Here is a 26,236-nt window from a genome sequence, read left to right as displayed (position 1 = left end):
AAACTGTACTCATGTTTAGCAGTTTAATAGATACAACTCAGGAAGAGCTAAATGGAAGAGATGCAGAGGGCAAGGCATGGGGCAAAGAGTAGGGGCTGCACAGAACGCCTGTGCCCTCTCCAGGCAGGTCACCTTCCCAGCACAGTGAGTGTGCACCAACCCAGATGCTCTCTGAATCTCACTGTTCAAGATTTTTATAACCCAATATTTACCCCCTGTAACATCCCTAGGGAGGTTGGGGAGGAGGGGTGGGAAGAGTGGGGGTGGGGTGGGGTTAAAAGTTCCTATTCTCTAATCCCAAGTTTGGTCTTTCTGATCACTAGCCCTCCCTTCCTGAAGCTATCTAGGGCCCCACCCTGAGTCATCTCATGAGCACACACTCAGGTGTGTTGCAAACGTGCTCTTTAGGGATAACAGAAGACGCTTGGATCACTAAGAAAATCCCAAGGTTTTTAGGAGCTCTTTGCTCTTAACCTCTTAACTGGGGATAAAGACAAAATACATTTTTTATTATACCGCTGACATCATCAAGAATTAAGTCAAATTTGGGTATTACCTGTTCCTGTACATCCTCAAAGTCCGAGTTAAGCAGCTCTATAAAAATGGGGACGGCCCCTGCTTCAATGACAATTTTGGTCTGCTGAGAGGTTCCAGAGGCAATGTTTGTTAGAGCCCAGGCAGCTTCAAACTGAAAGTGAGATTAAAGCCATGACTGAGAGGTCATTCCAGACAGAGCAGCCGTGCCTACCAGCTGGCTCAGAGCAGCTACGTCTCCTGCCCCTGACTTGAAAAAAAAAAAAAAAAAAACAACACAAGCCTTTCCCTCTTCTCCTTTAAAAGAAAGGAAGAATTACTGGCAGTGACATAACATAATAGGAGGACAGAGCTAGGCTTCCATGGTCCCAGGTCTGGTCCTGCACCACCACAGCCCCCATGAGTCTTTGGGCAAGCCACGTTTTTTTTGTTTGTTTGTTTGTTTTTCCTAGAGGCAGAGAGGTTGAAAGAGTTAGGAGAAGGAGAAAGAATGAAAGAAAAGTAGTGAAACCTGGGAGCAACACCAAATCTTTACTATTCCCCCACCACCTCAGTAGGTTGTTGCTGCTGAGTCGCTAAGTCATGTCTGACTCTTTTGCGACCCAAAAGACTGAAGCCTGCCAGGATCCTCTGTCCATGGGATTTGCCAGGCAATAATACTGGAGTGGGTTGCGGCAAGCCATGTTTTGATTTCCTGCACTTCACTTTATTCGTTTCTGAAACCAGGATAAAAGTGAGATGTCTCTCAAGGACCCTTTCAGCCAAATTTCTAATAAGTTCTCGTACAGTGGCTCATCACTCATTTGTGATAAAAGAGACCCAGAGAAGGAAAGTGGTTCACTCCAGAATTAGAAATGGACTAGAACGTTTTGTGTATGTATATGTATACATACGTACATACATATATACATATTTATTCTATATTACAACCTCTGAATAATGAACCTGTCATATTCTGGTATCTTTCCTTTGAGACTGTTTTGGGGAAGAGTTTGTGGCTCTCTTACTTGAGGCCAAGTCCTCTGAGGTTAACAGCATCCCCTTAAATGTTTCATTCTCAGAGCTGTGTCTGCAGAAGCGTGCCATAGCAATTTCTTGGCAAAAAGAACATTCATCTGGTACCTCTCCACCCTGGGCCTCACCTGTAAGGTACAATTCTCATTCCTCTTCAGAAACTCCACAAACCGATCCACCACTCCTGGAGTGTTGATAACTTCGTCTATTGGAGGACTGGGCTCTGGGAGAGGGACAAAGGAAAGAGAGGAGAAGTCAGGAGAAGGGCTGGGTGATGCATTCACTGGGGTCAGTCCACCATCCTTCCTACATACTCCCCACCATCCTTATAAACACTCCCAAGCTTCCTTCTGGTGAGGTAGTTTTAACAATAGCAGGTCATTTTCAAACTGTATCAAATAGTTGAGAATCTAAAGAGTAAAGCCAATCCTAATCTAAGTATGCTCACCTTTGGCTTTCTAAATCTAAGCAAGTAAATAACCTTACCTACCTAAGCAAGCAAGAAAGTACGAGAGAGATGACCAAAGTAGGTGCAATGCTAGTCTAAACACTTCCCTTCTAAGATCAGCATTCTTTTCTTGGGAGGAAGAAAAGTCCTCCCAAGGTCAAAGGACAAAAGTCCTTGGGAGAAAAGAAAATATTTTTCCCATCATACATCAAATTTTTACTGAGCAAAAAATGTGTGCCAGACGTGGTTCTGGGTACCAAGAATACAACAGTGAATCAAACCAAAAGTCTCTGTCCTCATAGAGCTTATATCCTAGTGAGAAGAAATACTGTTATGTTTGAAGGTAATAAGTGTAATAGGAAATAAAATACGTAGGGCCAGGTAAGGAGATTAAAAATGCTGCAGGGGGTGGGGGAGCTGCAATTTTAGATATGGTGTGAGGGTAGGCTTTGCTGAGAAAGGCAGGATCTAACCACAGAAATGAAGCAGCTGTCACACAGATTGTTGTTCTTTAGTTGCTGAGTCGTGTCTGACTCTTTTGCAACCCGATGGAATATAGCCTGCCAGGCTCCTCTGTCCATGAGATTTTCCAGGCAAGAAGAATACTAGAGTTGGTTGCTATTTCCTTCTCCAGGGGATCTTCCCGACCCAGTGATCGAACCTGCTTCTCCTACATTGGCAGATGGACTCTTTACCACTGAGCCACCAGGGAAGCCCTGTCACACAGATATCTGCAACTAAAGGGTATCAAGCAGAGGGAACAGCCCATGCAAAGGTAAGAATGTGCCTGGCTTGTCCAAGGATGCCACAGCCAGCAGGGCTAGAGCAGAATGAGTGAAGGGCAGTAGTTGATGAGGTCAGTGAGAGGAAACAAGAGGCTAAGTCATGCAGGGCCTCCCTGGGGAAGTCTAGGCTTTGTACCTTTGGAGAGCAGTTTCCGGAATTTCTGTGTGGTTGCTAACTGCAGGTCAGGATCATCAGAAAAGAGCATCTCCACCATCTCTCTTGTGATCACACTCTCCTAGGACATAAAACAGGTTCATGATTTTGCAAACCAACACTAGAGCCAGATATAAGCCCATAATCCTGTTTGGCATCCTGAGACTTGAGGGCAGGGCTTCCCTGGTGGTCCAGTGGTTGAGAATCTGCCTGTCAGTGCAGGAGACATGGGTTCAGTCCCTGGTCTGGGAAGATCCCACATGCAGAAGAGTAATTAAGCCCATATGCCACAACTACTGAGCTTGTGCTCCTAGAGCCCATAGTCTGTAACGAGAAGCTACTGCAATGAGAAGCTCTTGTACCCCAACCAGAGAGTAGCTGTCACTAGAGAAAAGCCTGCACGTAGCAATGAAGAGCCAGCATAGCCAAAAAAAAAAAAAAAAGACTTGAGGCCAAGAGGAAGGCACAACAGCAGCTCACATGTTTAATCCATAGCTGCTTCAAGCTGGAACATTTAGAAGTCATTCTTAGCCTCTGAGGCAACTGAAAGCTCCTCTTAAATGTTTCCTCTGGTGTTTTCACCAGAGACAAATCCCTGCTGACTCCTTAAGCTGACTGGGGATTAGGTTGGTGCAAAAGTGATTGCTGTTTTGCACTGTTGAACTTTGCCGCCTGATATTGGAATACATTCTTAAATAAATGTGGTTATGTTATACATCACTTTAATGTGCATTTATCACTTTGTTTTTTTGCTAATGACTTATTAAGTTCAGTTCAGTCGCTCAGTCGTGTCCGACTCTTTGCAACCCCATGGACCGCAGCACGCCAGGCCTCCCTGTCCATCACCAGCTCCTGTTTTATTACTTGCTGTTTATTTTATATTTATTTTAGACTAGAGAAATGATGTTGGACAAAAAGCAAATTTGAGCTATTTTCTTATTCGAGTTCAAAATGGGTTGTAAAGTGGTGGAGACAACTTGCAGCATCAGCAACGCATTTGGCCCAGGAACTGCTAACGAATGTACAGTGCAGTGTGTTCAAGAAGTTTTGCCCCCTGGTACTCGCGAGGAATGTCCACATCACCATCCCTTCTCTCCTTTGTTGCTGCTAATGACAATACTCTAATGACCTACTCTACTATTCGAAAACTATTTTTATGTAATTAATGTACGCTTTCTTGTTTATAAATGCCTGATTTTTTTTTTTTTTAAAAGAAGTTTTGCAAAGGAGACAAGAACCTTGAAGATAAGGAGCACAGTGGCCAGCCATCGGATGTTGACAATATCAATCGAGAGGATCCGTGGAAACTTATCCTCTTAAATCTAACTACATGACAAGTTGGTGAAAAACTCAATGTTGACCATTTTATGGTTATTTGGCATTTGAAGCAAATTGGAAAGGTGAAAAAACACAATAGGTGGGTGCCTCAAATTAAAAAAAATTGTTGTTTAGAAGTGTCATCTTCTCTTATTATATGCAACAACAATGAATCATTTCTTGATTAGATGTGATATGAGACAAAAAGTGGATTTTCAACTGATGATGACCAGCTCAGTAGCTGGACCATGAATAAGCTTCCAAAGCATTTCCCAAAGCCAACTTACACCAAAAAAGGATCATGGTCACTGTTTGGTGGTCTGCTGCCTGTCTGATCAACTATAGCTTTCTGAATCCCGGTGAAACCACAACATCTGAGAAGTATGCTCAGCAAGTAGATGAGATGCGCTGAAAACGACAATGCCGCAGCAGCACTGGTCAATGAAACGGCCCGATTCTTCTCCAAGACGATGCCTGACTGCCGTACAACTAATGCTTCAAAGGTGAACGAGCTGGGCTACAAAGTTTTGTCTCACCTGCCACATTCACCTGACCTCTCACCAACTGCCACTTCTTCAAGCATCTCTTTTTCTAGGGAAAACGCTTCCACAACCAGCAGGAGGCAGAAAATGCTTTCTAAGAGTCTGTTGAATCCTGAAGCGCAGATTTTTATGCTACAGGAAAAAAAAACTTATTTCTTGTGGGCAAAAACAAATTGATTATAATGGTTCCTGTTTTGATTAATAAAGATGTGTTTGAGTCTAGTTAGAATGATTTAAAATTCATGGTCTGAAACAGTAATTACGTTCGCACTAGCCTAATACAAAAGGGCCCATGGAATAAAGAGATCAGCATGATTGCTGGTAAAGCTACTAGATGATATGAACTGCTCCATTTCTGTTCTGTAGAAGCAAGTAGTTCTCAAGCTTGCCTGAAGCACATGCAAGGGTCTTACCCCAGTGGTAGAGCTCACATAGGAGTCCATGAGAAGACTATCAAACATGGCGGCTTCTTCATTGATCAGCTCCACATTTCTCCGTTTAAAAAGCTGAAAGGAAAGAGAAGAAATGGTGTATAGAAACAAGGAACAAAGAACAACCTGATGTTAAATTACGGCATGACTGTCAAGGAAATGCTAGTGTATGAGAAAATGCCAAACTTTATCTACTGATATGGAAAGATATTCAAGGGCTTTACTTTCTATGTTACATCTATTGTTTATATTTTTGGAGAACATTTTTATAAGCAAATCTTTTAAAATTTCTGTGCCCTTTGTATAAAAGGGCACAGATATATATATATTATATATGTATACACACACCCTATATATATCCTATATATATATATATATATAAACACACACACACATGTATAAGGACACACATATATAAAAGGCTTCAAAGAAGAGAAATAAGGGTGGGCAAAAGCAGGTTAGCATCCAGACCTGGGCAAGGAACCAATTTGGTGGTGATGTGTGGCAGAGTGCAGATGATGAAGCATTAATAGTCTCAGTTCTAGAGAGACTTACAAAGAATGGACTCAGGAAATAGAAGGCAGCCCAGAATGGTTGACAAACTTCTTAAAAGGCCAGGCTTGAGACTGGGCCTTGAAAGCCAGACCTAACAGTGACTACTGAGTAAAAACAAGGGGTTAGCGCTGGAAAGTTATATTGAAGACAATTAAAATGATAACAAGGTGTACGAAATTATGGAAGAGGAATAAGGGACAGTTCTTTCTCAAAGCTTCCAACATTTCTTCACAACAAATCAAACTGGGTGAGTGGCCCACAGAGCTAAGCTACTTTCCCAAGGGGAAAGTGAGAATGTGAGGTGGAGGCCAACCATGGTGGCTGAACCACCTCTCTAAAGAGCACATTTGAGAACACTCAGGTTAACTCACTTGTTGCTCCCGTTTCTGCTTCCGGAGCTGAATGCCCTCTTCCTCTCTTCTTCGCCTCATTTCCTCAGGGTTTAGGGCATTGTTCTTGTAACTCTTCATTCGATAATTGTCTTTCCCTGGGCTCGCCATGGTCTCTGGAAGAAGGGAAGACACAAACACACTGGCAAAGGCTCTTAAAAGGACAGCATTTTCTGCTCACTGGCTTCTCTCTCCACCCACCCTCCCCTACTAAGGAGGACTCACAGCTTCCCAGTGAAGCCTGATAATCTCAATAACTGCCCCTGAGATCTCTATTACCACCCCCACATCAACAACACAGTTTCCTTAACAAGTTTATTAAATAAGTGCCGTTATAGCAATTGATACAAGCTTAGTAGTTAAAAGGTGTAGGCCCTGGAGGCAGATTGTACGGATTCAAATACCAGCTCTTCCCTTTTTAAATTTGTTTATTTACTCAGCTGTCCCAGGTCTTAGCTGCAGCATGTGGGATCTAGGTACCTGATCAGGGATAGAACCCGGGCCCCCCGCCCGGGAGCATGAAGTCTTTGGTCACTAGACCACCAGGGAAGTCCCAATACTGACGCTTCTTCTTGTTAGCTGTGCAACCTTCAGTAAGTTGCTTTAAACTCTGTGCCTCAGGAGCCTATCTTTTAAAACACAGAGTTGTTAGAAGGACTGTACAGCTTAACACATGTGAAGTACTACTTAGACCGAGAAGGAAATGGCAACCCATTTCAGTATTCTTGCATGGGAAATCCCACAGACAGAGGAGCCTAGTGGTCTACAGTCCATGGGGCCACACAAAAGATTTGGACACAACTTAGTGATTGAACAATAACAACTACTTAGAACAGCACTAGGCATATGGTAAATGTTGACAAGCCACGATCACTTCCATGACGAGAGAAAAGTTACATGACTTGCTGAATAAATGCAAATATATTTAACCTACAAGGTGAAATACAGTGTACCCAATTCAGTGGAATACCATGCATATATATATTTTTAAGTAACTCATATGGCCGCTCCTCTATTTTTTAAAAGAAATTTAAAATTTTATTCTGTAACATTTGCTACATACAAAAAAGATGAAACATGTTAAGTTACCAAACAAAATAATACAATGAGCACCTGTCAACTCACCACTAAATCCAAGAACTAGATTAATATACCTGAATCTAGTAGTAAGGTCTCCCCCTGTCCCGGGCTCCTCCATCCCAACTCCAGCCAAAAGAAAACTGCTATTATGAATTGTCATTATCTTTGCTTTCATTTTTATGAATCACATATATGTACGCCCCTAAATACTGCATCATACTATGTTCAGTCTACTGAGAATTATCCCCCCTCCATTGGATTTCTAAGATTTACCCATGTTTTTGCATGAAGCCTTATTTCATTAATTTTTCCTATGTTATATTATTTCATTGTATAAACACATCATCATTTGCATTTCCCCAGTGATTAGTGATGTTAAGCATCTTTTTCATGAACCTGTTGGCCATTTATATGTTTGCTTTGGAAAAATGTGTATTCAGATCCTTTGCCCAATTTCACTTGCAATATTTGTGTTTGTTTGCTACTGAGTTGTATGAGCCCCTTATATTGTTGTTGCTGTGGCGTTTCTCAGTCGTGTCTGACTCTTTGTGACTCCATGGACTGCAGCACACCAGACTTCCCTGTCCTTCACTATTTCCTGGAGTTTGCTCAAACTCATGTCCATTGGTTCGGTGGTGGTTGATTTGGAGATGGATGTATGGCATCACCGAGTCCCTTATATATTTTGGATATTAATCCCTTGTCAGATATGTAGTTAGGAAATATTTTTTCCACAGGTTGCCTTTTCATTTTGTTGACCATTTCTCTCTTTTTAATTGTTTGACTCTGCAAAAATCAGAAGGCACTGACAGACAGTCACCCAATTCCCATGATGCCCTGAGTGAAGGTAAGTCAGCTTAGACATATGATAGGCTAAAATCCCACTACTTAAGGCTCCAAGCAGTGAGAGAAACAGCCATCAAATGCTGACCTTTTTATTTTTGGGGGGGGAGGGGTGCTGTGCAGAAGCTTTTAAGTTTTCTACTTTAAGCTTTCTAGTTTATGGGTCCTACTTGTTTATCTCTGCTTTTGCTGCTTGTGCTTTGGTGTTTTATCACCCTCCCCCCTCCAAAAAAAATCACTGCCAAGACTAAGGTCTTTTTTTCCTGTGTCTTCTTATAGGAGTTTTAACAGTTTCACGTGTTACCATCAAGTCTTACTTCATCAGCTAAGTACCATGTTGCCTTCCAAAGTGATGCCAATTCATATTAGCTTAGCAATACAAGAGCTCTCATTGATACTCATCCTATTACTCAGAACAGTCACTTTTGCCAATCTACTGAATATAATGTACTTCATTAGGATAAAGATTTGCATTACTAATAGGGTTATTAGATTTTATTTTAATTAGCCATGTTTCCCTTTCTGTGAAAAATGTCTGTTTATGGTATGTCAAATATTTTTCCATTGAATTACTTGTCCTTTTCTTATTGATTTATAGTTCTTAAGATATTCTAGTTATTAACTATTTGTTGATTATTTGTATTACAAATATCTTCTAGTCTCTTTTCACTTTTTTTCAATTTTCACTTTATGGAGTTCTTTAACAAGTTCTTAACTATAATGGAAGTTTTGCTTTAATACCTAGCTCTTTCTGTGTGTCTTGTTTAATAAATCCTTTAATGCTCCCAAGGTCAGAAAGATACCCTGTGATGTCTTCTGAGAGTTTTAAGGCTTGCCCTTTACATGCCAGTGTTTCATTTGTCTGAAATTTAATTAATTGGATATAAGCCTTAGGAAGTTAATATAAAGTCTGAACATTAATGACTTTGGTACACAGGTTAGGGGAAAAAAAGTAGAAAGGAGAGAGAAATCATACAGTAGAGAGAATCAAGGGTGAAACTCGGATCTTTCAAAAGACTGAAAATAGTCAAATCTCTGGTTAGATCTCTCAGGAACAAAAGAGGGCACACATTTTAGAAATGAAAAAAGAACATAACTACAGGTAACTGAAAAGATAAAAAAAGGGAATATGAACAACTTTATGCTAGCTAACTTGCTTGAAAAGACAAATTTCTAGAATAGTATAACTTGCTAAAAGTGACTCAGAATATCTAACCTAGCCTTATTACCATTAAATATACCGAATCAGCACTAAAGAATATTTCCACAAAGAAAAATGCCAGGTCTAAATGGTTTTACAAATGAGATTTTAAAAAGTTTTTTTTTTTTTTCTTTGGCTGCAATATGCAGCTTCTAGGATTTAAGTTCCCTAACCAAGAATCAAATCCAGGCCCTTGGCAATGAGAGCTCAGAGTCCTAACCACTGGACCACCAGGGAATTCTCGAGTTTTACCAATTTTTTAAATAAGTTGTTTCACTCTTACACATACTTCCTTCTGGAAAAAGGACATTCTTTTGATAACAATACCAAAGAAGGATAATATGAGAGAAGGTCCTATAATTCACAAGGATGTGCATGCTCAGTTGCTTAGTCATGTCTGAAGCTACAAAAATTCCAAATAATACCAGCACAAGGTGAGGGAGAGAAGAATTAGGAGTCTGGGATTAACACATATACACTACCATATATAAGGTATGTAAACAACAAGGAACTACCGTGTAACACAGGGAACTCCACTCAATATCCTGTAAAACCTATAATGTAACCTATAATGGAAAAGAATCTGAGGGACTTCCCTGGTGGTCCAGTGTTTGGGACTCTGTACTTCCCCTGCAGGGGACATGGGTTCAGTTTCTGACTGGGGAGCTAAGATCCCACATGCTACATGGTGCAGCCAAAAAAAAAAAAAAAAATCTGAGAAAGAATACACACACACACACACACACACACATACATATAACTGAATTATTCCTCTGTACACTTGAATCTAAAACACTGAAAATTAACTATACTTCAGCAAAAAATAAAATTTAAAAGGATAATGAAATAACATCATTAATTGTACTTTAGACTTTTTCAGACAAGCAAAAGCTGAGACTGTCTCTAGCAGACCTGCGTTGTAGCCACTGTGCTCAGTCACATATGACCTGTATGATTCTTTGCCACCCCATGGACTGTAGCCCACCAGGCTCCTCTGTCCATGAGATTTTTCAGGCAGGAAAACTGGAGTGGGTTGCCATTTCCTCCTCCAGGGGATCTTCCTGACCCAGGGATCAAACCCACTTCTCTTTTATCTCCTCCACTGCAGGTGGATTCTTTACCCACTTAGTTATCAGGGAAGCTCTAAGACCTGCACTAAAGAAAGTCTAAAGTTCTTCAAGTAGAGAGAAAATGATGCCAAAAGGTAATTCAACAAATAGAAAAGTAACCAAAAAAAAAAAAAAGAAAAGGAACCAAAAAGAAATTCTGGAGTTGAAAAATATAATAGCTGAAATGAAGAATTCACTAGAAGGGTTCAACAGCACATTTGAGCAGGCAACAGACAGAAGTAGCACGCTTGAAGATAGGAAAATTGAAATTATGCAGTCTGAGCAGAAAGGTGAATAGAGAAAAGTGAATAGAGAGCCTAGGGATCCATGAAACTCCAACAATCAAATCACAAAATATGCATTATGGGAGTCAAAGAAATGGGAGATAAAGGGGAAAAGAATTTTATAGAAATAATGGCAAAAAAAAAAAAAGACATCAATGTACACAGAAAGATACTCAATTTCAAGGAGGAAAATTCAGGTCTACATCTAGAAACATAATCAAACTATTGAGAGCCAAATATAAAAGGAAAATCTTGAAAGCAGCAAGGAAGAAGTGACTCATCACATACAAGCCAGTTTTTCATCAAAAAGGCACTGAGATCTTTAAATGTATAGATATTGAAAGCGCTAAAGAAAAACGTTCAAAGAATTCTGTATCTGACAAAACCGCACTTCAAAAACAAAGGAGAAACCAAGATACTCTCAGGCAAAAGCTGAGGGAATCTGTTACCACCAGACCCGCTCTATAAGAAATGCTGAAGGGAGTCCTTCAAGTTGAATGAAAGGACATTACACAGTAACTTGAAGCCAGCGAAGGTAACTACATGGGGAAATATAAAAGCCAGTTTTCTAGGATTTTTGGTTTGTAATGCCACTTTTTATTTTGTATATGATTTAAAAGAAAACGTAGGACTTCTCTGGTGGTAGAATAGATGGGGATCCCCCTGCCAATACAGAGGACGTGGGTTTGATCCCTGGTCCAGGAGGATTCCACATGCTGTGGAGCAACTAAACCTGTGCATCACAACTACTGAGTCCGAGAGCTGCAACTACTGTGTGCCCAGAGCCTGTGCTCCTCAGCAAGAGAGGCCCCTGCTCGCCACAGAGAAAGCCTGCGCGCGGCAAGGAAGACTCACTAAAAACATGGAAATTATTAAAAAGAAGACAAATGCATAAAATAATGAACAAAACTTTGCTCTGTATGCTATTGAAGTTAAGTTGGTATCAATTCAAACTACATTGTGATAAATTTGGGATGTTAAATGTAAAGCCCACAATCTCTCTCTCTCTATATATATATATACATACATACACACACAAAATAAAAATATACACAAAGGAAATGAGAAGTGAATGAAAACAATTCACTACAATAAACAAATTAAACACAAAAGGGGAGGAAGAGAGGGACAAAAAGGTATAAGAAAGAAAGAAAAAAGAACAAAATGGCAGAAGTCTTTTCTTATCAATAATTACATTATACTTTCTTTTTGGGTAATGCCAAGTGGCTTGCAGGATCTTAGTTCCCTGACCAGGAATCAAATGTGGGCCCCCAATAGTGGAAATGCAGGGTCTTAACCATGGGACTTATTACCAAATTCAGACTTAAATTGAAGAAAGTAGGGAAAACCCATTAGACCATTCAGGTATGACCTAAACCAAATCCCTTATGATTATACAGTGGAAGTGAGAAATAGATTTAAGGGACTAGATCTGATAGACAGAGTGCCTTATGAACTATGGATGGAGGTTTGTGACATTGTACAGGAGACAGGGATTAAGACCATCCCCAAGAAAAAGAAATGCAAAAAAGCAAAATGGCTGTCTGGGGAGGCCTTACAAATAGGTGTGAAAAGAAGAGAAGTGAAAAGCAAAGGAGAAAAGGAAAGATATACCCATTTGAATGCAGAGTTCCAAAGAACAGCAAGGAGAGATAAGAAAGCCTTCCTCAGTGATCAGTGGAAAGAAATAAAGGAAAACAATAGAAAGGGAAAGACTAGAGATCTCCTCAAGAAAATTAGAGATACCAAGGGAACATTTCATGCAAAGATGGGCTCGATAAAGGACAGAAATGGTATGGACCTAACAGAAGCAGAAGATATTAAGAAGAGATGGCAAGAATACACAAAAGAACTATACAAAAAAGATCTTCACGACCCAGATAATCACGATGGTGTGATCACTCACCTAGAGCCAGACATCCTGGAATGTGAAGTCAAGTGGGCGTTGGAAAGCATCACTACAAACAAAGCTAGCAGAGGTGATGCAATTCCAGTGGAGCTATTTCAAATCCTGAAAGATGATGCTGTGAAAGTGCTGCACTCAATATGCCAGCAAATTTGGAAAACTCAGCAGTGGCCACAGGTCTGGAAAAGGGCAGTTTTCATTCCAACCCAAAGAAAGGCAATGCCAAAGAATGCTCAAACTACCACACAATTGCACTCATCTCACATGCTAGTAAAGTAATGCTCAAAATTCTCCAAGCCAGGCTTCAGCAATATGTGAACCATGAACTTCCTGATGTTCAACCTGGTTTCAGAAAAGGCAGAAGAACCAGAGATCAAATTACCAACATCTGTTAGATCATGGAAAAGCAAGAGAGTCTCAGAAGAACATCTATTTCTGCTTTATTGACTATGCCAAAGCCTTTGACTGTGTGGATCACAATAAACTGTGGAAAATTCTTCAAGAGATGGGAATACCAGACCACCTGATCTGCCTCTTGAGAAATCTGTATGCAGGTGAGGAATCAACAGTTAGAACTGGACATAGAACAACAGACTGGTTCCAAATAGGAAAAGGAGTACATCAAGGCTGTATACTGTCACCCTGCTTATTTAACTTATATGTAGAGTACATCATGAGAAACGCTGGGCTGGAAGAAGCACAAGCTGGAATCAAGATTGCCGGGAGAAATATCAATAACCTCAGATATGCAGATGACACCACCCTTATGTCAGAAAGTGAAGAAGAACTAAAGAGTCTCTTGAAGAAAGTGAAAGAGGAGAGTGAAAAAGTCGGCTTAAAGCTCAACATTCAAAAACGAAGATCATGGCATCTGGTCCCATCACTTCATGGCAAATAGATGGGGAAACAGTGCAAACAGTGGGAGACTTTATTTTTTGGGGCTCCAAAATCACTGCAGATGGTGATTGCAGCCATGAAATTAAAAGACACTTGCTCCTGGGAAGAAAAGCTATGACCAACCTAGACAGCCTATTAAAAAGCAGAGACATTACTTTGCCAACAAAGGTCCATCTAATCAAGGTTATGGTTTTTCCAGTAGTCATGTATGGAGTGAGAGTTAGACTGTGAAGAAAGCTGAGCACTGAAGAATTGATAGTTTTGAACTCGGGTGTTGGAGAAGATTCTTGAGAGTCCCTTGGATTGCAAGGAGATCCAACCACTCCATCCTAAAGGAAATCAGTCCTGAATATTCATTGGAAGGACCGATGCTGAAGCTGAAACTCCAATACTTTGGCCACCTGATGCGAAGAACTGACTCATCTGAAAAGACCTGGATGCTGGCAAAGACTGAAGGTGGGAGAAGGGGACGACAGAGGATCAGATGGTTGGATGGCATCACTGACTCAATGGACATGAGTTTGAGTAAACTCTAGGAGTTGGTGATGGACAGGGAGGCCTGGCGTGCTGCAGTCCATGGGGTCGCAAAGAGTCGGACATGACAGAGCAACTGAACTGAACTGAACCACTAGACTGCCAGTGAACTTCCAAGTAATTATATTATACTTAGTGGCCCCTGGTGGCTCAGATGGTAAAGAATCTGCCTGCAATGCAGGAGACCCAGGAGATATGGGTTTGATCCCTGGGTCGGGAAGATCCCCTGGAGAAGGGAATGTACCCACTCTAGTATTCCTGCCTGGAGATTCCATGAACAGAGGAATTTATATAGATTAAACTCTTTGGTCGAAAGGCAGAGATGGGCAGCAGATTAAAAAAAACAATAACCATGATCTACTACTACATGCTGTCTGCAGAGACTTACTGTATATCTGAAAACACAAAGAAGTTGAACGTAAACGGGTGAAAAAAGACATTCATGCAAATGGTAAGCAAAAGAGAGCTGGGATGCCTATACTAAATATCAGACAAAAATTTTTAAGTAAAAACCTGTTACAACAGTCAAAGTAAAGGGAAAACAGTTCTACAATAACATTTAGAGACTTTAATCGTCACTTTCAATAATGAATAGAACCTAGACAGAAGATCAACAAGGAAATAGGACTTTTACATTATAACTCAGTTAGATCTAAAAGACACATAGAACAGTCCCACCCAGCAAGAGCAAGTATTGCCAAGTATGAATGCATGGAATATTCTCCAGAATCAACTGTATTAAGGCACAGAGTCTCGGTAGATTCTAAAGGATTGATATTAGACAAATTATCTTCTTTAACCACATGGAAAGAAACTAGAAATAACAGTAAAAGAAAACTGGAAGATCCATAAATATGTGGAAACCAAACAACAGACTCTTAAATAAGTTGAAAGACTCACACTTCCTGATTTCATAATTTACTACAAAGTTACAATAATCAAAACAGTGCGATGCTGGTGTAAGGATAAACAAAAGAACAGAATTGAGAGAGAATTCTATAATCAAGAGAACAGAATTGAGAGTCCACAAATAAACTCATACATCCGTGGCCAGTAAACTGATTTTTAAAAATATTTTTATTTACTTATTTGACTGTGCTGGTGTTAGCTGAGGCATGTGGGATCCAGTTCCCTGACCAGAATCAAACCCAGGCCCCCTGCATTGGGAGCAGGGAATCTTAGCCACAGGACCACCAGGGAATTTCCCCAGCCAATTGATTTTTGACAAGGGTATTAAGTCCATTCAATGGAGTAAGAATAGTCTCTTCAACTGGTGCTGGGACAACTAAATGTTCATATACAAAAGAATGGAGTCAGATCCTTAGCTTATACCATACAGAAGACAAAACTTAAAATGGATCAACAACCTAAATATACACAGACCATAAAACTCTTACAATAGAACATGGGTAAATTTTATGATCTTGGATTTTGCAATGGATTCTTAGCTATGACATCAAAAGCACAAGCAAAAAAAAAAAAAAAAAAAGACATTAACAAGGAAGTAAAAAGACAACTTACAGGAGAAATAACTTTCAAATCTATCTGATAAGGGTTTTAATATTCAGAATATATAAAAAATGTCAAAAAAAAAAATGTCTACAACTCAACAGCAAAGACAACTCAATTTAAAAATAGGCAAATGGGGGCTTCCCTGCTGGCCCAGTGGTTAGGAATCTGCCTCCCAATTCAGGAGACACTGGTTCAATTCCTGGTCCGGGAAGATACCACATGTCATGGGGCAACTAAACCCATGCTCCACAACTACTGAGCCCACCTATCATAACTACTGAAGCCCTCTAACCGCACTCCACAAGAGAGGTCACTGCAACAAGAAAACCATACCACCAAGAAGAGAGCAGCCCCCTCTCTCTGCAACTAGAGAAAGCCCCTGTGTAGCAATGAAGACCCAGAGCAGCCAAAAATAAATGAAAAATTAAAAAAAAAAAAGGATAAAAAGTAAAAATAGGCAAATGGGACTTCCTGGTGGTCTAATGGCTAAGACTTGATGCTTTCAATGCAGGGGACCTGGGTTTGATCCCTGGTCAGGGAAGGAGATCCCACATGATCCCATGCATATTCAACTAACATGGTGCAGCCAAAAAGAAAATAATAAATAAAAATATTTTTTAAAAGACATTAAAAATGAATTGATAAACAAAACGTGGCATATACATACGATGGGATATTATTCATCCATAAAAAGGAATGAAGATTTGACACATGCTACATTCTTGGGCTCCAAAATCATTTTGGATGGTGACTGCAGCTATAAAATTAAAATATGCTTGCTCCTTAGAAGGAAAGCTATGACAAACCTAGACAGTGTGTAAAAAACCAAAGACATCATTTTGCCAACAAAGGTCCATCCAGTCAAAGCTATGGTTTTTTCCAGTAGTCATATATGGATGTGAGAGTTGGGCCATAAAGAAGGCTGAGTGCCAAAGAACTAATGCCTTCAAATTGTGGTGTGAGAGAAGACTATTGAAAGACCCCTGGACTGCAAGGAGATCAAAGCAGTCACTCCTAAAATAAATCAACCCTGAATATTCATTGGAAGGACTGATGCTCCAATACTTTGGCCACCTGATGAGAAGAGCCTATTCACTGGAAAAGACTCTGATGCTGGGAAAGATTGAAGGCAAAAGGAGAAGACAGCAGCAGTGGATGAGATGGTTAGATAGCATTACGGACTCAATGGACATGAATCTGAGCAAACTCTGGGAGATAGTGAAGTACAGAGAAGCTTGGCGTGCTGTAGTCCATGAGGTTGCAAAGAGTCGGACACAATTTAGCAACTGAACAACAACAACACTGAAGAACCCTAAAGATAGTATGTTAAGTAAAACAAGCCAGGATAAAGGATAAAGAAAAGGATAAAGATTACATGATTTCACTTACATGAGGTACCTGGAAACTTATCGAGACAAAAAGTAGATTAAGTTCAGTTCAGTTCAGTTCAGGCGCTCAGTCGTGTCCGACTCTTTTCGACCCCACGAATCACAGCACGCCAGGCCTCCCTGTCCATCACCAACTCCTGGAGTTCACCCAGACTCACGTCCATCGAGTCAGTGGTGCCATCCAGCCATCTCATCCTCTGCCGTCCCCTGCCCCTAATCCCTCCCAGAGTTTCAGCTTTAGCATCATTCCTTCCAAAGAAATCCCAGGGCTGATCTCCTTCAGAATGGACTGGTTGGATCTCCTTGCAGTCCAAAGGACTCTCAAGAGTCTTCTCCAACACCACAGTTCAAAAGCATCAATTCTTCGGCACTCAGCTTTCTTCACAGTCCAACACTCACAGCCATACATGACCACTGGAAAAACCAATTCCTTGACTAGATGGACTTTTGTTGGCAAAGTAATGTCTCTGCTTTTCAATATGCTATCTGGGTTGGTCATAACTTTTCTTCCAAGCAGTAAGCGTCTTTTAATTTCATGGCTGCAGTCACCATCTGCAGAGTACATCATGCAAAATGCCAGGATGGATAAAGCACAAACTGGAATCAAGATTGCCGACAGAAATATCAATAACCTGCAGTCACCATCTGCAGTGATTTTGGAGCCCAAAAAAATAAAGTCTGACACTGTTTCCACTGTTTCCCCATCTATTTCCCATGAAGTGATGGGACCGGATGCCATGATCTTCGTTTTCTGAATGTTGAGCTTTAAGCCAACCTTTTCACTCTCCACTTTCACTTTCTTTAAAAAAAAATTTTTTTTTCACTTTCACTTTCATCAAGAGGCTTTTTAGTTCCTCTTCACTTTCTGCCATAAGGGTGGTGTCATCTGCCTATCTGAGGTTATTGATATTTCTCCCGGCAATCCTGATTCCAGCTTGTGCTTCTTCCAGCCCAGCGTTTCTCATGATGTACTCTGCATATAAATTAAATAAGCAGGGTGACAATATAGAGCCTTGATGTACTCCTTTTCCTATTTGGAACCAGTCTGTTGTTCCATGTCCAGTTCTAACTGTTGCTTCCTGATCTCCATACAAATTTCTCAAGAGGCAGATCAGGTGGTCTGGTATTCCCATCTCTTGAAGAATTTTCCACAGTTTATTGTGATCCACACAGTCAAAGGCTTTGGCATAGTCAATAAAGCAGAAATAGATGTTTTTCTGGAACTCTCTTGCTTTTTCCATGATCCAGCAGATGTTGGCAATTTGATCTCTGGTTCCTCTGCCTTTTCTAAAACCAGCTTGAACATCAGGAAGTTCACGGTTCACATATTGCTGAAGCCTGGCTTGGAGAACTTTGAGCATTACTTTATTAGCGTGTGAGATGAGTGCAATTGTGGGGTAGGTTGAGCATTCTTTGGCATTGCCTTTCTTTGGGATTGAAATGAAAACTGCCCTTTTCCAGTCCTGTGGCCACTGCTGAGTTTTCCAAATTTGCTGGCATATTGAGTGCAGCACTTTCACAGCATCATCTTTCAGGATTTGAAATAGCTCCACTGGAATTCCATCACCTCCACTAGCTTTGTTCATAGTGATGCTTTCTAAGGCCCACTTGACTTCACATTCCAGGATGTCTGGCTCTAGGTGAGTGATCCCACCATCATGATTATCTTGGTCGTGAAGATCTTTTTGTATAGTTCTTCTGTGTATTCTTGCCATCTCTTCTTAATATCTTCTGCTTCTGTTAGGTCCATACCATTTCTGTCCTTTATCGAGCCCATCTTTGCATGAAATGTTCCCTTGGTATCTCTGATTTTCTTGAAGAGATCTCTAGTCTTTCCCATTCTGTTGTTTTCCTCTATTTCTTTGCACTGATCACTGAGGAAGGCTTTCTTATCTCTTCTTGCTATTCTTTGGAACTCTGCATTCAAATGGGTATATCTTTCCTTTTCTCCTTTGCTTTTCGCTTCTCTTCTTTTCACAGCTATTTGTAAGGCCTCCCCAGACAGCCATTTTGCTTTTTTGCATTTCTTTTCCATGGGGATGGTCTTGATCCCTGTTTCCTGAACAATGTCACGAACCTCATTCCCTAGTTCATCAGGAACTCTATCTATCAGATCTAGGCCCTTAAATCTATTTCTCACTTCCACTGTATAATCATAAGGGATTTGATTTAGATTTTGAAGTAGATTAGAGATTAACAAAGTAGATTAGAGATTATCAGGTACAAGTGGAAGGGAGAAATGAGAAATTATTGCTTAATGGAACAAAGTTTCTGTCTGTAGTGATGAAAAGCTTGGAAATGGATAGTGGTGATGGTTGCGCAACATTGTAGATGCAACTGATGCTGCTTAATAATGATTAAAGTGGTGAATTGTGTCATGAAGGGTGAAGTGAAGTTGCTCAGTCATGTCCAACTCTTTGCGACCCCACGGACTGTAGCCTACCAGGCTCCTCTGTCCATGGGATTTTCCAGGCAATAGTACTGGAGTGGATTGCCATTTCCTTCTCCAGGGAATCTTCCCAACCCAGGGATGGAACCCAGGTCTCCGGCATTGTAGACAGACGCTTTACCGTCTGAGCCACCAGGGAAGTCCTCTGGTGTCATATTTTACCACAAAATTTATAAATAGCAGCATATGTCCTCCAATTAAATTAATATAGAATCTTAATTGCTTTTTTGTGTGTGTGTGTAAGATTTTGTATTTGTCTACTTGTATTCATTCATCACAGGGCCGATTATATTTTCTTATTTTCTGAGTTCCTGATGTTTTGCCATTTGGGAACCTACAAACCCAGGAGAGATCTACACTCCCATGGCTAGCTAATTCCTACAGATAACAACATGTCTAAGAGCATGCCTTTGTAAAGGAACCAACCCAGAGTCACATTTCCTTTATCTTGCCTGTATACCCAGGAGGCAATATTCCTCTGCTTCATCCTAGGGCCCCAAAAGTAGTGGGTAACTAGAGACTACTCTTATAGCCCAAAGCCCTCCAGATTTATTCAAATTAGCCAATACTAAACTGCTTATTTGACCCTGCCTTCACTTTCCCTCTGAAACTGCAATAAGGATCTGGCCTAAACCTTTTGCTTGCTCGTGCCCCTTCTGCCCCCTGACCACCCTGGTGTTTTCCTCTGTGACCCTGTGTGGCAAGTGGTAACTCACCTCCCACAGCCGGCGGACCCATAATAAACTTCCTCCTGCCAAGCCTCATTTGTGTTTCCTCCTGTGGCCTCAGTGACTTTATCATATCTTACTCAATATTGACATTTTAAAAACAACATCACTATTTAAAAAACTGATAAAAGTGAAGCTGATTATGTAGAAATATGAGCAGAGGAAGCCTTATTAACTTGGTCTACCCTTTATAGTCATTTCTTATCCTTTAAATTTCTAGTCTGAAACAGTTACTAAGTATTACAAAAGGGATGAAAAATAAATTTTAGAGGCACACAGAAAGGGACAATTAACTCTAATATCACCTTTTTTGGGGAGTGTTTTGGGGTGATCATAATGAGAGCTTAAAAAGAAATCTCCCAAAGGTAAGATTAGGGCTGGTTTTTCAAGCAGGAGACCACCTTGAGGATTCAAGTGCAGTAAGAAAGTACATAAATTTGAGGGGGGAAGTAGTCTATTAAGAGAATCTGCATGAAAGAGAAATCAAAATGGAAGCAGTTGAGTTAGAGATACTAAGGAAATGAAGCTTCAGAAAAGGTGCCTCTGTTCATTCTGGAGAGCAGCTAGGCAAACCACAGCAGCAGTAGAGGTTGTATGATGTACAAGTTTCTACACCCACTTAGCAAAGCCCAGGTCGATTTACTGTTAAAAAAAAAAGTTCTAGGGGAATGCAGTGGCCTCCTTTTGGGGTCCCTGATCACCCCTATGCCTGGAGACTAATAGGCACAGGACAAATTCCTAAAGGCACCACTATGGACTGCTGTTCCCCAATACCTGACATATGGTTTTTCATAACTCTGAGCCTGGGCTCTCCTAGACAGCCCCCAGAGGGCTGTCTCTTCCTTCAAGCAGAGCTGACAGTGAAGCTGGAAGGAGAACTAGGCTGTGCTTTAGTCACCATGGTGACAAGAAACTATCACAAATATTTGCTTATGACTTCATTGGAGAAGCCAAACAGGGGAGGTTAGATTGGAAGGAGGAACATTTGCAGAAGCACATCTGGAAGCAGCAACCAAAGGAATGCTGGGACTCTCATTCAGGGACTAGCAGGCAAAGGGGCTTTTTCATCAAGCACTCCCTTACTTGCTAAGCCTGGACCAAGAAATCCACAATACAAACATACCTTTTCAAACATCTGACTGTCTTAGGCAGACTTTGAGTTTTCTTAGTTGAAGAACTCTCTGAATAGGTCCCTGAAATTGCTTGCACCTCTTGTTTCTAGGAAATAACTGCTACTGTTGCCATGCGTTTCCTAAGCTCTTAGAACCAAGGAACTAGCAAGAATAATACAAAATAAGTGTGGACTCTGTTATGGCCTGAATTATATCTCATCCTCCACCAATTCATATTTTGAAGTCTATCCTAATACCTCAAAATGTGACTGTACTTGGAGATAGCTTTTTAAAAAATGAGGATACTGGAGTAAGGCCCTAATTCAATATGACCAGTGCCTTTATAAGAGAAGATTAAGATACAGATGTACATAGCAGGAGAACACCATGTGAACATGAAAACAGCTATTTGGAAACCAGGAAGAGAGGTCTCAGAGTTAGCCAATCCTGCTAACATCTTGATCTTGGACTTCTAGCCTCTAGAACTATGAGAGGATAAATTTTTGTTGTTTAAGCCATCCAGTCTGTTTTGTTATTTAGTCTTAGCAAATTAATACAGGCCCTCATTGATACAGAAATAACCTGAGTCTAAGGTCACACACTAAGGGAGTAGCCAGATTATTGCAGTACTCCATTTAATCAATGGTATGTTTAAAATTTTTAAGATTCATAAAATTTTAAAATTATGCATATTTTCTCAGAAAAAGACATAATACATATAGCCAACAGTCCTGTGTATGGAACAGGAATGACACTGCTACACTCACATCCTGGGCAGCCACTGGGTCTAGGATTTTCCCAATCTATGTCTTACACTCATGGTCTGTATTTAACACTATGAAGCAATCATTCAGCCTTTTAAAATTATTTCTTAGGGTTGGAAAAAAATTATTTCTTGGGGGCATTTCCTGGTGGTCCAGTGGTTAGGATTCCATGCTTTCACTGCCAAGAGGGCAGGTTCAATTCCTGGTCAGGGAACTAAGATCCCACAAGTCTCTGCTGTTGCTACTGCTGCTAAGTCGCTTCAGTTGTGTCCGACTCTGTGCGACCCCATAGACGGCAGCCCACCAGGCTCCCCCATCCCACAAGTCTCTAGGTATGGCCTAAATAAATAAAGTGACTTCTCTTGTCCTGGTGTTAAACTGAGTGAGCACTTCTCTTTGCAGAGGGCAAGTTTCTGATAAGATATCACTGTACTGTCTCAGGCATAGAGAATGAGCTAAACTTAGTGCCTGTTCTTTCAAGAATGTAAGAGACCTGACTCCTCCCAGACTCAAACAGCTTTCTCAGCTTAGGTGCCTCATTTACTTCTCACTATGAATTCTCTATCAAATATGCACTGGCTGTGCTGCACAGCTTGCAGGATCTTAGTTCCTCAGCCAGGAACTGAACCCTCAGCCACGGCAGTCAGAGCGCCAAATCCTAACCACTGGATTGCCAGGGAATTCCCAAGGAGTTAATGATTTTTAACAGGACGGTTATAACAGGACAGCAGGGACTGTACTCACATTCAATTTTGGGTTAAAAAAAAATTATTTCTTGGGGGACATTCAATTTTGTACCAGACAAACAAAATTTAATTTCAATAAGAGCTGGGGTGAAATTAGCTGTTAAACAGCCCTTCATTTGCAGACAATCAAACAATCAAATAAACCCCAGCATCATACCTCTCTTTTCAAAAAATGTTTCCATTTACAACATCTAATTGAACTCTACCACAACCAATGAGAAATATTAGTCAACTGGAGCACATACACTTAACAGCTAGGAGACCAGGTTCAGAGGTGCTATGATTTGCACAGGACTATTTAGCTATTAAACTGTGAAGCTGGGACTGGGACCTAGACTCTAATTTCATAGCCTTCTCTTTTCATCCAGTCTTGAAGAACTGCTTTGTTTCAATTCTCTGAAAAGACACATAATTCGATTCGATTTGGCTCCTGACCTTAGACTAGGTTCTATCCATCTTGATCTATTTACTCACTTTAAGAGTTACTGACCAATGACTCATTTCCATTAAATTTTTATCTTGTTTAAAAAAAAAAAACAAAGTTACTGGCAATCAATTCTCTAATAGGTGCATAAGAACTAGTACTAAAGACATCTGCATGAAAGATTTTCCCCCTCAACCCACCATATGACTTTTAGAAACTCAACTTCATAATATAGGTTTTTCTTTTGCAGTGAGTTCTCTCCCTAAACCACAAATCCAATCAACCATAAAATCTAAAGTACATCTGACCCTTTGTGAACACCTGTACCATTGGAATTAATGAAATAAAAATCCTCCAAAGTGTATAAACCCACCATGATGCTGGGATTGGAAGGGTGGGAAGATAACATAAGTGATAGATAGAGACTAATAAATACAATCATTTTTTAAAGATGTTCTAAAACTTACATGGTCCCGTTTCTTACCAATGATGCCATAAGAAAACACAGACTGGCTTAAATTTTGCCTGTCTTCTTGCTGGTCTACTTAGCAGATAACTACAGTGAATGCCTACAAAGTTGATGGCAAAATTTTGGTACTTTTTAAAAATTACATCATCATTATTTCAACATTTGGACACTTTTAATCTATAATGTTCCTGTCCTCCTTTCCCCCAACCCTTTTGCTTACTTGTGATACTGACTCTGAAAAGACTAGTTGTCTTAATGAATGCCCTACATTCTAGTTTTGTGTCATTAATTTATACCCTTCAGTTCACTTCAGTCGCTCAGTTGTGTCCAACTCTTTGCGATCCCATGAACCGCAGCACGCCGGGCCTCCCTATCCATCACCAACTCCTGGAGTTTACCCAAACCCATGTATGTCCATTGAGTCGGTGATGAAATCCAACCATCTCATCCTCTGTCGTCCCCTTCTCCTCCTGCCCTCAATCTTTCCCAGCATCAGGGTCTTTTCCGATAAGTCAGCTCTTAGCATCAGGTGGCCAAAGGATTGGAGTTTCAGCTTCAGCATCAGTCCTTCCAATGAACACCCAGGACTGATCTCCTTTAGGAGGGACTGGTTGGATCTCCTTGCAGTCCAAGGGACTCTCAAGAATCTTTTCTAACACCACAGTTCAAAAGCATCAATTCTTCTGTGCTCAGCTTTCTTTATAGTCCAACTCTCACACCCATACATGACTACTGGAAAAACCATAGCCTTGACTAGACGGATCTTTGTTGACACAGTAACCTTATGCCCTGTTTTTCCTGCAAAAGGGAAGTTAGGTCTAGGGGTTAGAACAGATTTAAGTTACAAATATATTTGGGGGAGGGGACTTTCTTAGTGGTCCAGTGGTTAGGAATCTGCCTGCCAATGCAGGGGAAATGGGTTCAGCCCCTGCTCAAGGAAGATTCCACATGTTGTGGGGGCCTTTAAGCCTGGCGCCACAACTACTGAGCCTGGCACCTGAGCTGGCACCACAACTACTGAGCCTGTGAGCCGAAACTACTGAAGTTGGCATACCTAGAGCCCATAATCCACAACAAGAGAAGCCACCCAATGAGAAGTCCACTTACTGTAACAAAGAGTTCACCGCAACCGTAGCCCGGTTCACCGAAAACTAGAGAAAAGCCAGATGAGTGACAAAGACAGTGCAGCCAAAAATAAATAAAAATTAAAAAAATATATACATATTTTTTTTTCTTTTTAGCAAGAAATACAGGTGATATATATATATATTTTTTGATGGTTTAGTATAGTTTATTAAGCTGTGCCTTAGTACAGATGCTGGGGCTTGCCCATGGTGCTCTTAATGTACAAGGCCCTGATGTTCTGCCAATTTTTCTTGAGCAATGACACCAGGAAGTTGACAGCTAAGTGGATGTTGTACACAAGCTCATCATCTGTCATCTTCACATGGCCAACAGCCACTACCAGACACAGCACCTTCTTCATCTGGAACTTGATCGTGGACTTCACTTCATCAACTTTGGCCACCATGTTCCCACTGTGGGTCAGCAAGGAAGGGAACTTGCCAGCCTTGTTCAGGCCTGGGCCCAGGATTCGGGGGATCTGCTTGATCAGAGACTCTGAAGCCAAAAAGGCATCATATTTCTTGGCCAGCTTCTTGACCAGTTTCTTATTCTTGTTGAGTTTTTTCAGCGCCTCGATGTCCATGTGGGGGATATCCACAGCCTTGGCCTCATCACAATGCTGCTGGTCCCCCAAGACACACACGGAGAACTTGGGGCGGGGAGTGGACTTAAGCCTGACGGTGCCCGAGAAGCGTTTGTCCTTCTGAGGGTCATAGTTCTTCAGGCTGATCTGAAGCTCCACCGTCTCCAAAAACTTTCTGCGCTTGCGCTGGTTCCCGTGCAGGACTTCCCGCACCGCCTCGTAAAGGGTGTTGCGGGAGACTTTGCTGCTCATAGTTCCTTACGCCGCGATAACTGGAAAAGAGCTACAGGTGATATTTTATGCTGCATACCACATCACATAGGAGGCATCTAATGGCAGGCTGTCCAGATGGTACTAAATCTGATGGCAATTAGATCTCTCTTCTTGAAAGTCATCTACATACCCTAAGTCTCCATTCACATACAATTAATGTAACGTTTCTTGAATATTACACATTTTACATATAACAACATAATGAAATAACCAATTTTTAAAAAATAGGCATTGCTGAGCTTTTCTGGTGGTCCACTGGCTAAAACTCCACACTCCCAACGAAGGAGGCCTGGGTCTGATCCCTGATCAAGGAACAAGATCCTACGTGCCACAACTAAGACCCAGCGCAGCCAAATAAATATTAAAAGGAAAAAAAAAGGCACTGCCAATACTGTAGACTCTGTGAGCTCTATTTCACTCTTCTAACTCATCAAATCTGACTTTCATTCCTTCTACTCCAAAGAAAAACTGCTTTTATCAAGGTCACCTACAAACTCCACATGGACGGAAATTTCTGTCCTTTTTTTTTTTTAATTTTCAAAATAGTTTTATTTATTTATTTACGGCTGTGCTGGGTCTTCATTGCAACTACCTACTGATGCTTTCAAATTGTGGTGCTGGAGAAGTCTCTTGAGAGTCC

General features: G+C 40.8%; 1 protein-coding gene, 1 non-coding gene and 1 pseudogene across 2 annotated transcripts in view; all 3 read right to left on the bottom strand.

Annotated features, from left to right (window-relative positions):
* KPNA6 (karyopherin subunit alpha 6) overlaps positions 1 to 26,236 on the bottom strand; it is a 59,572-nt gene that overhangs the window by 13,015 nt on the left and 20,321 nt on the right. The window contains exons 2-6 of the mRNA XM_070384595.1: positions 6,152 to 6,285; positions 5,208 to 5,300; positions 2,918 to 3,017; positions 1,677 to 1,771; positions 557 to 688 (exon numbers count right to left, since the gene is read on the bottom strand). Coding sequence (XP_070240696.1) covers positions 557 to 688; positions 1,677 to 1,771; positions 2,918 to 3,017; positions 5,208 to 5,300; positions 6,152 to 6,285 — 554 coding nt within the window. The remainder of the gene's footprint in view (positions 1 to 556; positions 689 to 1,676; positions 1,772 to 2,917; positions 3,018 to 5,207; positions 5,301 to 6,151; positions 6,286 to 26,236) is intronic.
* Positions 8,024 to 8,171, bottom strand: LOC138985038 (small nucleolar RNA SNORA79). The gene has a single exon (XR_011462275.1). It is a non-coding gene; the product is annotated as a small nucleolar RNA SNORA79 (small nucleolar RNA).
* Positions 24,907 to 25,622, bottom strand: LOC102285949 (large ribosomal subunit protein uL1 pseudogene; annotated as a pseudogene).

This window comes from Bos mutus, chromosome 2 (genome assembly GCF_027580195.1).
Source record: "Bos mutus isolate GX-2022 chromosome 2, NWIPB_WYAK_1.1, whole genome shotgun sequence".
Lineage (NCBI taxonomy): Eukaryota > Metazoa > Chordata > Mammalia > Artiodactyla > Bovidae > Bos > Bos mutus.
This window is presented reverse-complemented; position numbering and strand designations above follow the sequence as displayed.